Source organism: Carya illinoinensis, chromosome 14 (assembly GCF_018687715.1).
Source record: "Carya illinoinensis cultivar Pawnee chromosome 14, C.illinoinensisPawnee_v1, whole genome shotgun sequence".
NCBI lineage: Eukaryota > Viridiplantae > Streptophyta > Magnoliopsida > Fagales > Juglandaceae > Carya > Carya illinoinensis.
The window spans coordinates 561,045-572,123 of record NC_056765.1 but is presented as its reverse complement, the minus strand read 5'-3'; the positions used below and the strand labels follow the sequence as shown (position 1 = coordinate 572,123).

The 11,079-nt window shown below is 34.1% G+C and overlaps 1 protein-coding gene across 5 annotated transcripts; it reads left to right on the top strand.

The window, feature by feature from the left end:
* Window positions 1-3,571: 3,571 nt before the first annotated feature.
* On the top strand, window positions 3,572-8,969 carry LOC122295063 (putative disease resistance RPP13-like protein 1). Of its 5 annotated transcripts, none has more exons than XM_043104089.1 (4): window positions 3,572-6,728; window positions 7,116-7,216; window positions 7,424-7,492; window positions 7,634-8,969. In XM_043104089.1, exons 1-2 carry the CDS (start codon window positions 3,692-3,694, stop codon window positions 7,151-7,153), a joined length of 3,075 nt encoding a protein of 1,024 aa, XP_042960023.1. In that variant the 5' UTR covers window positions 3,572-3,691; the 3' UTR covers window positions 7,154-7,216; window positions 7,424-7,492; window positions 7,634-8,969. The 5 variants fall into 5 exon arrangements, with proteins under 5 accessions (XP_042960023.1, XP_042960024.1, XP_042960022.1 ...); XM_043104090.1 differs by having other exon boundaries at window positions 7,424-7,539; XM_043104088.1 differs by having other exon boundaries at window positions 7,368-7,492.
* Window positions 8,970-11,079: the final 2,110 nt, after the last annotated feature.

Genomic DNA, 11,079 nt, shown 5'->3' with positions numbered 1-11,079 from the left:
TCAAATACCTAGATTGGAATAAGTGTTATTTCCATAAGGATTTAGTTTATGATTATAATATTTGAATAAGTGATCACCACATAGTACTAGTTTATGCCTTTACATTATGTTTATCTTTATGTTATCAAAGACTATTATGTTCTGTTGGTCGTTAACTGGTTGGCTAGTCGTAAGTTCATGGCTTGGTACTTATGGGATTTTTGAGAGGATCTTTTACTACTTCTAAGGGATGTGAACTTCACTATTGAGCATCAATTTCGAGAAGGGAACAATGCAGTAGATTTCCTCACTTGTCTGGGAGAGGAAGGCCTCAACAAAATTTTTGTTGAATTTGTTTCTTTGCCACGTATTTTGAAGGGAATCCTTTGATTGGATAAGATTGGACTACCTCATGTTAGAGTTTAATGGTGGTGTTGGCTCTGTATGTTTCCTAGGCATGTTTAGATTGTTTTTTATTTATTTATCTTGTTTTGGCATGTTTAGTTTAGTTTTCTTTGTGTGTTTTGTCTTGTTTTTGTGTTTGGTTCTGATGCCTAAGATGATTTTACGCTTATTTGTTCCACGGTTTTCCTTCACCATAAGTGATGAGTTATTAATAAAATTAGCAAGGGGTCACTCTTGGACATGTGACACTAACTCTTCTTAAAAAAAAAGAAAAAAATATTTTCATGACCTACAGGAAGGGGTGTTACAATGATGGACTCCCTCACTTTGAACATTAGTTTTATACTTTTCAATTAAGAAAGATAGTTGGAAATAATTATTGTATGGATTAGTTTCTTATAATATATGATTTTTGCAAGGTCCATGGCTTTGTGATTTATATAACCCCCAAAGCTCTTCCCTCATTCGTAAAAGGTATTCCTCCGTCATAAAAAAGTCAGGCTTACTTATCTCAATTTTGACATTAGATTTTGTTATTTAGTTAAGATAATACTTGTTTTTCCATGTAGCTACTTCTTCATAATGGTGTTATGCATTTTTTTTAAATAGTTATAATTTTAAAAATGATTTAATTTTTACTCTGCCTTCTATGTTTTTACCGCTTCGTACAACCTTTCCTAAATAGGGTCTATTTCATGTTCACTTAATTACTTTTATTTTTCAAAAACAAAAGCATAGGAAAAATCATGACACATTACTTTCGTTTGATGTAATTTTAAGAGTGCAAATTCATGAGGAAATTTAATAGCGCGTTATAATCTTGCTAAGGTGTTATACATTTATTTTTAACACCTACAAAATAGTCGCAAAAAATCCAATTCTAACTGTTTGGGGGAAAACTTCCGTTGACAAATAAATCGCTGCAAAAAAGATGTTTTCGGGCAATTGTTTTTATGCTTGAAATATTCTCGCTGAAAAAAACAATGTACTAAGGATGGTCGAGTGCAAAACTCTCGACCACAAAAATAAAAAAGTCACGGTAAAAACTCATTTCCTACATTTTTCATTATTTTATGGTGATGTTATTCTACCGCAAAAAAATGATTGGTAAATAATGCAAACACATATTTAGCTAATAATTCCACTTTATATCTTTATAAACTTCGAGATATACATATATCTCTATGCAAAATTCAAGCTAGTTTATTTAGTTTAATGTGGTAGATTTATTTAGTTTTTTTTTTTTATTTTTACAAATTTATGGGGCAAAAGGCAAAAGGCATTCTCTCTTTTCATTTTCTAAGGAGGGAAAAGCTAAAAGGAAAAAGAAAGAACAAAACAAAAGTAGAAAAGCAGGAAAATGAAATTTCTCATCCATGTTTTTGATTTGTCATGACGTGAATTTTTGAGTAACAAACTTCATCATTCATCAATGCTTCATAACAAACATTGCCTAATCTTTAGTTTTTCTCTGCTTCTTACATTATTAACCTTCATTCCTTTTTTTTCTTTTGATTTTTTTCTTTCTAAAGAAGAAAACATTCCCAAGGTGGGAGTGGAAGTAAAATTATAAAAAACAGAAAAATAAAAGATTATTTTCTCCACTCTATAAATACTGAAAAAGAATATTTAAAAATGTGTCAATTTTATCTATTTATTTATTTATTCGAAAGTCATCTTCACTATGAAGTTGATTGGATGTGCATTATTTCATGAGCGTGAACTGTAGCCCACCTCTTAGGACCACATGGCTAATTAAACTTTCTTGACTATTGTTCGACAATATCTACCACACATGATATTTAATAAGGGGCCCATGCATGCATTAAATTGTGAATGGTGGTCAAATGTATTTTTCTGTATTGCCATCTCTCTCATTTTCAAAGGTGATGTCCACAAAAATTCCCTTGCTTTCTTTTGGTGGTAAATCGACCACCAATCAATAAGGTTTTATTTGGATTAAAAAATTATCTCAATTCATCTTTTCTCGTCTCATATATTTATTATAATTTTTTTAAATTTTTAAATTTTAAATTTCAAATAATATTAAAAATAATACTTATTCAACTTTCAACTCTTTCATCTTAATTCAATTACAAGAAAAGAATAACAAAACAAAAGTAAAAGAGCAAGAAAAGAAGATAATTCCAGGCGCAAAAAAAAAAAAAAAAGAGATATTGGCTTCGGGTTGTTACAGAGATTGGCAATAATGTTGATGAGTAATTGGTCTTGAATTATGAGTGCCCTTAGAGATTGCTTGTTCAACTTTTATCAACTCTTATAAACTTCATAGTTTATTTTCACCTTTCTTATTAACTAATCTTATTTTATTTCATTTTATCATTATATTTTTTTTCAAATCTTCACATAAAATAAAATAAACAATTCAATTTTTTTAAATCTGGAAATAAAAATAATATTAATAAAATATATTATAACAATATTTTATTTAACTTTTAACTTTAATCTCAACTCATATGCGAAAACAAACGAGACTGTGTAGCTATACTCCATGTCTGGATAAAGTATAGGCTGTGTAGCTATTAATTTGTATTCATATATATAGCCATTTTTTTTTTTTTTTGTAATTAGTTCCAAATTAAAGAAGAAAGACATCTTATTTACCATCTTAACAGAAAGAGGAAATTGAGATAAAATGAGACACAGAAATAATGGTAAATGTTTTCTCTGAGGGCTGCCAGATGTGAAAAGGTTAATGTAATGAAGTAGTGAAAAGATGATTTTCTTAGAGAGAAATGCTTTTTGAATTGATGAATTGGATTGATGATTTGTATCCACTTTACCTTTTTTTATTTTATTTAAATAGTAGTTAAGTAAGTGAATATTATTAGATTTCTATATTTTTAAAAAAATATTAAAAAAATATTAGAAAAATATTTAAAAAGAAAAATTGTAATTGTAGGGATAGGATGAAAGCATCTGTTAGAACACTCGTTCCAGTAGCATTGACGTCCTTTCTCACCGGGGATCTCTGTTATTGTGGGTTATGAGATGTCTTTGACAATATGACTATGACAGACTACCTAATGAAATTATGAAACCGCGTCAGCCATTTTCCTATCATTTTTTATTATAGTAAGACTTTCTAATTTCCCACTATCATTTTCTTATTCACCATTTTCTCACACGAACTTTCTCAGAAATTCAATCAATGACCAATCAGTCAATGACCCATGACCAGAGCATGTGCCACTGACATTTCTCCTATTTACCTGAGCTTGCTTTGCTGTTTGCAAAAAAAGTTCCTTCATCTCCCTTGATTTCTTTCATTCTGAAGAAGAAAAACATGGCTGATGTGGGTTTGGCATTTCTCTCTGCCTTCCTTGGAGTGGTATTTAATAAAATGGCTTCTCCAGGTATCGTTGATTTCATTCGTAGACAAAAATCAACCGAAGAACTCTTAAAGAAGATGGAGAGATCATTGCGGTCAATGAATATGGTGCTCGAAGACGCGGAAGAAAAGGAAGTTATGAACCCTGATGTGAAAATGTGGATTGATGACCTAAAAGATGTTGCCTATACTGCAGAAGACATATTGGATGAGATTGCTACCGTAACCCTCCGACGCCAGTTGCGTGCTGATTTTAAACCCGTTGCAGGAAAGGTACAAAACCTCATCTCTAGTACTTACCTTGATCCTTTTGTCTATCGGGTAGAGCCAAAGATTCAAGAGGTACTTGTTACACTACAAGATCTAACAACACAAAAAGATTTAATGGGTCTACAATTAGGAGTTGGGGGAAAACAATATCCTGAAAGGTTGACCACTTCTTATGTAGTAGAGTCCGACACTTTTGGTAGGGATGAGGATAAGAAAAAAGTAATTGACTTATTGCTTTCATCTGATGCGGGGGGAAATGAAATGTGCGTGATTGCCATCGTTGGCATGGGGGGAATCGGCAAGACTACCCTTGCGAAACTGGTATACAATGAAAGTAGGGTTCAACAACATTTCGACCTTAAAATATGGTTTTGTGTTTCAGAAGAATTTGTTATGCCCAATGTAGAGAAATCTATTATAGAAGCAGCAACTTCGTTACCTTGTCCTAAATTTGAGAATCCTGAGCAGCTTCAAGTTACACTAAAGAAGAATTTGAATGGGAAGAAATTTCTCCTTGTTTTGGATGATGTTTGGAGTGAGAAACCCATTCATCAGGAGTTCCTAAGCCAACTCTTGCACTATGGGACTCGAGGAAGTAAGATCCTAGTCACCACAAGGAATGAAAGCGTTGCATTGGCCATGAAGGCAATTGCAACTCATCATCTAAAACTATTACCTAAGGATGATTGTTGGTCACTTTTTGAAAAACATGCATTTCGTGATGGTAGCTCCAACGCAAATCCAGAGATAAAAGAAATAGGTACAAAAATTGTGAAAAAGTGCAAAGGTCTACCTTTAGCAATCAAAGCCATTGGCGATCTCTTGTGGTCTGAATCAAGTGTCGAGAGATGGACTAATATATTGATGAGCAATTTATGGGATCTTTCCATGGAGGGGACAAACATTCTTCCGGCTTTGAGGTTAAGTTACAAGTATCTCCCCTCATATTTAAAAAGATGCTTTGCTTATTGTTCGATATTCCCAAAAGATTATATTTTTAAAAAAGATCAATTAGTTTTATTATGGATGGCAGAGGGTTTCTTAATGCAACAATCCAAAATAGAAATTACAATGGAAGAAGTTGGCAATCATTACTTCGATAATCTTGTATCAAGATCATTATTTCAACAATCACTGGAAACTAACTCAGGTTTTGTAATGCATGACCTTGTTAATGACTTGGCAAATTTCGTGACTGGGCAATTTGGCTTTACGCGGTTGGGGGGTGATAATTCAAAAGAAATTGGGAAGATGACTCGCTATTTATCGTATTTTGGTGGAAGTTTGGATAACTTTAAGAACATTAAAGAGGATCTTTACAATGCCAAGCAATTGCGCACTTTCCTAGCATTAGATTGCCAAGCAGGGAGTAAAACCAAAATGCCAAGGGCATGGTGCTTAAAAGTTCTTTCTCTATCCGGGGGAAGGGTAACTAAGTTGCTTGATTCAATTAGCCAAATGAAACATCTACGTTATTTGGATTTTTCTTTTACGGATATTAACAGGTTGCCCAATTCCATATGTATATTGTGCAATTTGCAAACATTGAAGTTATCATATTGTAGAAATTTGGATAGATTGCCAAGAGATATGTGGAAACTCATTAATTTACGTCATCTTGAATTTGATCAAATTAACCAATTAAAGGAGATGCCGAAAAAAATGGGAAGGTTAAAATGTCTCCAGACGTTGACAAAATTCGTCATTAGCAAAGATGACAGTGGGTCTAGTATTGGAGAATTGGGAAAACTAATACATCTTCGGGGGAAGCTTTTAATTCAAAAGCTCCAAAATGTTAGATCAGTCAAGGATGCTTTGGATGCAAACTTGAAGGATAAAAGTTACCTCGAGGAGTTGGTGTTAGAATGGAATCCTCAAAAAGCACTTGGTATTTTAGAAAGTCAAAGAGATGTACTTCAAAATTTGCGGCCTCATGAAAACTTGAAAAGTCTCACCATCAAATACTATGGTGGGAAAGAATTTCCAGATTGGATACTAGAGCTTCCTTCATTGTCTAAATTGAAATTAATTGATTGCAAATATTGTTATGCCTTGCTTTTGATAGATTTCCCAATCCTTACCCATATGAAAATAATCGGATGTGATAATTTGCAATCTCTAGAAGGATTGCGTGCCCCTAAGCTCGCATTCTTTATCCTCAACAATTGTGAGAGCTTGAGGTCAATTCCCGGTAAGATGCATCTATTCCTTCCATCTCTTCGTTATTTGGAGTTAATAAATTGTCCAGAGGTTGAGTCGTTTCCAGAAGGGGGACTACCTTCCAATTTGAAGCAAATTGTGATCTACAGGTGTAAGAAACTCATTGCAAACTGGAAGGGATGGGGTTTGCAAATACTACCCTCTCTTGAATGGTTGGATATTGGAGGTGAATCAGAAAATGTGGAATCCTTTCCCGGAGAGTTGTTGCTGCCTACCACTCTGACCAATCTTAAGATCCTTTCATTTGCAAAATTGAAATCATTGGACAATGAGGGGTTTCGACACCTCACCTCCCTGGTACAATTGGTAATTTGGGATTGTCCAAAACTCGAGTACTTGCCAGAAGACGGCTTCCCTTCATCCCTTCATTATTTACGGATGGGAGACTGTCCGGTGCTGTTGAAAGATTTGAAAAGTAAAAAAGGAAAAGAATGGCTCAAGGTGGCTCGCGTCCGTGAAATATTTATTAATGGTGATCACATTCAAGGAAATGAATGGCCAGGTGAGAGCCCATGCAACCTCAAACCTTTTAATTGAAGTTATAAAATCAAATTTTCTTAAACACTAATAAAAGTAAAAGTAAATGAAATATGATTCGGCTTAATGTATAATGTGTACGTTGATGTGAGCATTGGGAATTGTTTCGCTGATCATGACTAACTATACGTTAACTCTTTATTTTGTATCCATTATATATAATCAAATGTTTTTTTTTTTTTTTTTTGGGATAGAATTTATGTTTTTAATATATAATAGATCCAATATCACTCTCATTTCTTTTCCATACAAATATATATATATATATATATACACTTTCCTACTATTTTCTCCGAGTAGTCAAATTAATTCTCTTTCTAAATTTTGTAACTCTCATTGTTTTCATTGACAGCTTATTACAAAAGTCCGCATGAACCACCGTATGACTAGATCTCCTGCCGATCATTGACAGCTTTCAGAATGTATAGGATGATCACTATTAACAAGTTCTGGGTACAACTTTTCTTCCATGTTTACTTATAATTCACACTAATGAATTACTTTTACTTCTAAAAAACAAAATTCAGGAAATTAAGGAGCACCTCGAAGATCCTGACCACGTTTTTTCCCTTTCTTTCTACTAATTGTTGCATTTATATTTCAGTTTTATCCTTCTGAGTTTGATTTTCTCTTTGGTTTGGATTCGCTCCCGTGAGTCAGTCTGATGATTCTTTGGTTGAATTGCTTCAAAGTCAAGCAGACATGGATATAACCTTTCAGGCACTGAAGGTAAATTATTAGTCCGGACTCCGGAGATTGGTGAAGCTATTAGTCAGGTTTTGAACGACCAAAATTTAAGATAAATATGTACAAATGTTCTTATTTTTTCCGTTTCTAATCTATCGTTTTGTTTTTAATTGCACATGATAGTGCACTATTGCACCGCTGGGCAATGGGTGGATCAACTATGGCAAGCGGCTAAACAACAAGAAACCGAGAGGAAGAGTCAGCAAGCGAAGGAACCAGGGCTTGGTGGCGGTCTTGGGTGGTCGGCGACTGGAGAAACACGATCGGCACGGGGTGACGGCGGTTCTGAACGTCGACCAGGCTATGGTGGCTTGTTCTCCGGCGACTTCAGTGGCTGCAAGAGGTGGCGTCGAGGCCCTAATGGTGGCAAGGAAAAGCTTAGAGTTTGGAGGAAAAGGGCTCCGTTTCTGGTGTCTAAAACAGGGGACTGTTTTGGACGTGGGCATGGCCGTGGAGGCAGAGGACGAGTTAATGGTTGAATTGATGGTTCTGCATGGCTTCTTAACATCCTTGATGATGACCATACCTGCAGGAATACTAATTGGGTTCGGATCATCCACTTCTGGTACAACTTTAACGTGGGAAGTCGAAGACTTTCCTCGGAGAAGAGGAACTTCTTGTATAGGTTCAGACTTCTTCCTTAACCTCCGTCCCTCCTTCATTTCCTAGATTGTGTAATACCTCTTTACGAAAACTCTTGGTGGAGTTTTTCCTTCAAGTTTGCTCCAATAAACCACATCCAAGCCGTTTTCATCAACGACGAACCCCTTAAAACCCCCATCAAACCGCGTAGGCTCATTGTGTGGCACAGCAGGCGGAACTTTATTTAAAGCAGTACTCCTATTCTCTCTTCTGCGTTTTGTAGCAGCACACCTATTGATCAGAAAGAAGAGTAACCCGGAAAGAACCAGAGTGCTGGCTGCGGTGGCGGCTACTGCCTTTACAATCTTACTCCTGCTTGACGAAGATGGTGGTGGGGGTACCGATTGAGGTGAAATTGGAAGAGGAGATGGCTATAGTCGTGGCTCTGGTGAAGAAGTGAATGGAGGATCGGAGGAATAACTTGGTGCAGGTGCAGGAGAAGGAGCTTCAGAAGAAGGATAGAAAGTCTCGAGATTTTGGGGAGGACCGAATTGGCAATGGGAGAGAGGAATGGAAGAATAGAGAAAAGCAAAGAAAAGGAACACAGAGAGGCATGGCTGAAGCATCACAGCCATGATGTTTAGGATCTGTCTGCAGGCGATACATAAAAACAGAAGAATTTCTATTTTTCTGTAATTCTGGGGGGGAATTGAAAGCTTATTCTTTGTTTTGTCGTGTGCATTTGGGATTTGGTGGCTGACAAATTCAAAAGAAATTGTCGTTAGTTTTATCCCATTTATGTTTCCTGGCCTTTACTTTGGCAAAATGTGATGCCAAAAATTACAATATGATATCATATTGGGGATGTTTGAATTTACTTTGAGTAAGTTTTTGAAATATGTTTCATGCGGGAGAGGCTGAGTTGCGGGTTGTGGGAGTGGAGGCGCAAGCAGCCAAAAAAAAACTCAGGTTAGATGTTTTTCTTTAGTTCCAAAGAAGAAAAAGGAATGCAAATATATTGATAGCGTTATTTTGACGAGTGAAAAACTATGCCTGTAACTCATTTAAGTAAAGTCTAGTACTAACTTACATATCAATACTGATTTATTTATATTAAAATTTAAATTAATATTATTTTTAATAAAATCTATTTTTTGACCAATCATATTAGATTAGTCTATATATTACTACGCAATTATGCTTGCAATTAAATTTTTCCTTTTTATAAATAAAAATGAAAAATGAGAACGATGAGAAACATACCTCATTTTTATAAGAGAAATTCTATTTGCAATCCCCAAGCAGGGACTATATGTGCAGACCCTTTATTAAAGAAGAAAAAATATCATTTAAATAGGGATATTTTAATAATTTTAAAAAATTTTAAAGATAAAATTATCTATATCTGTATTGTAGTCTCTAAATAGGAAAAGTATTGCTATTTTTAAAAATAAAACATGCTCAGGGAGTAAGTTATAAATCTTTAGTTCCACAGTACCTCGACTTACTGAATCAAAGCCCCGGTGACGGTGGCTTGCGAGACCTAGGAGGGGTTGATAATTAAGACCAATGTTTTGAATACTGTATCGGATGGCGTACCGGTCAAGGCACTGGAATGAAATATTTCAGTACAGGTACCATTTCAAGATAGTCGATATATGAATAAATTATATATATAAATATATATAAATTATATTTCAAATTAATAGTTTATATATGAAGAAATTATACATGAATACATATATGTTTAAATTATAAATAGTCTGGTATGAATTGTGGGTCAAAAAATGAGCTTACAGTAAGAAGAAATGAAAAAAAAAAAAAGAAGAGTAGAGGTGTAAATACTGGCCGGTTCGGGCCGAAATATAGGCCGGTACGGCTGATACGAAACAGACCCAATATTTGTACCGGCCCAGTGGCCGGTACGGTATGTACCAGCCGTACCAACCAGTATGGTACAGTATTCAAAAGCATGATTAAGACCGCTAATAAATATATATTTGAAGTAAAGAAAAATTATAACAGTTTTTTTATATGAACAAATATATTTAATTCAATTCATCAATAATTGTTTCAAAGTTTAATGATTATATATATATATATATATATAAACCAACATCTTAATAAATCTTAATTATTTTATTTGCAACAGATCAAGGCATCATCATGCATCATCTAAACTAAATGAGTAGTGGCGGAGTCAAGAATTTACTCTAGGGGGACCAAACAAAATTAGAACAATATATATAATATATTTTTTATTCTATTTTTATACAATTTTTTTTTTTACGATATAGGCAGTGGCAGAGTCAGGATCCTCCCCAATATGATTAAAAAATGCACAATATTTTCTATTATTAATCTTATTCCAATTTCTAAATTTCATTACAGTAAATACATCACATCCAGAATGTTGAGATGCTTTCACTGTAAAAATATAACAAGGTAAACAATATGCAGCATCCTTTGATGGAGAATACTCTAACCAAGATCCAAATTGTACAAACCATGAAGCTTGAAAGAGACGAGGATACTTTTCAGAACCAAAAAATGGATATTTTGATAGACGTATTTGATATAGGCTCATTTTTAAATAAGTTCTTCTTATTTCATCATACTGATTGACTGGATAATCCCATATAGGAGGACGTAATGCCGAATCTCGTTTTAGAGAAGATATATCAATCTCTTTAGACTTAATTGTTGACGATGTAAAATAAATTCTTTCAGATTCCAAAATTGGAGAGTTAAGATCAGGATTTTCTTCAGGTTCAATCCTTGAAAGTTTAGAAGAATTTTCTGGAAGATCAACTTCTTTTCTTTTGAAGAATGAGTCGATAGTTTTTAATTTAGACGTCTTTCATGAACTAAAATTTAAAATCAAATTGAAACATATAAAATAAAGTTAGAAACTTTGATAAACTTTATAGATATTCTAATAATAAGGTCTCAAATTAAAATCAAACAATCGAAAATTGAAAATCAAA

Coding starts and splice junctions, on each gene's coding strand:
- LOC122295063 (XM_043104089.1), top strand. CDS start 3,692: ATGGCTGATGTGGGTTTGGCATTTCTCTCTGCCTTCCTTGGAGTGGTA. Junction 6,729..7,115: donor TCAAGGAAATGAATGGCCAG/GTGAGAGCCCAT, acceptor TTTCATTGACAG/CTTATTACAAAAGTCCGCAT.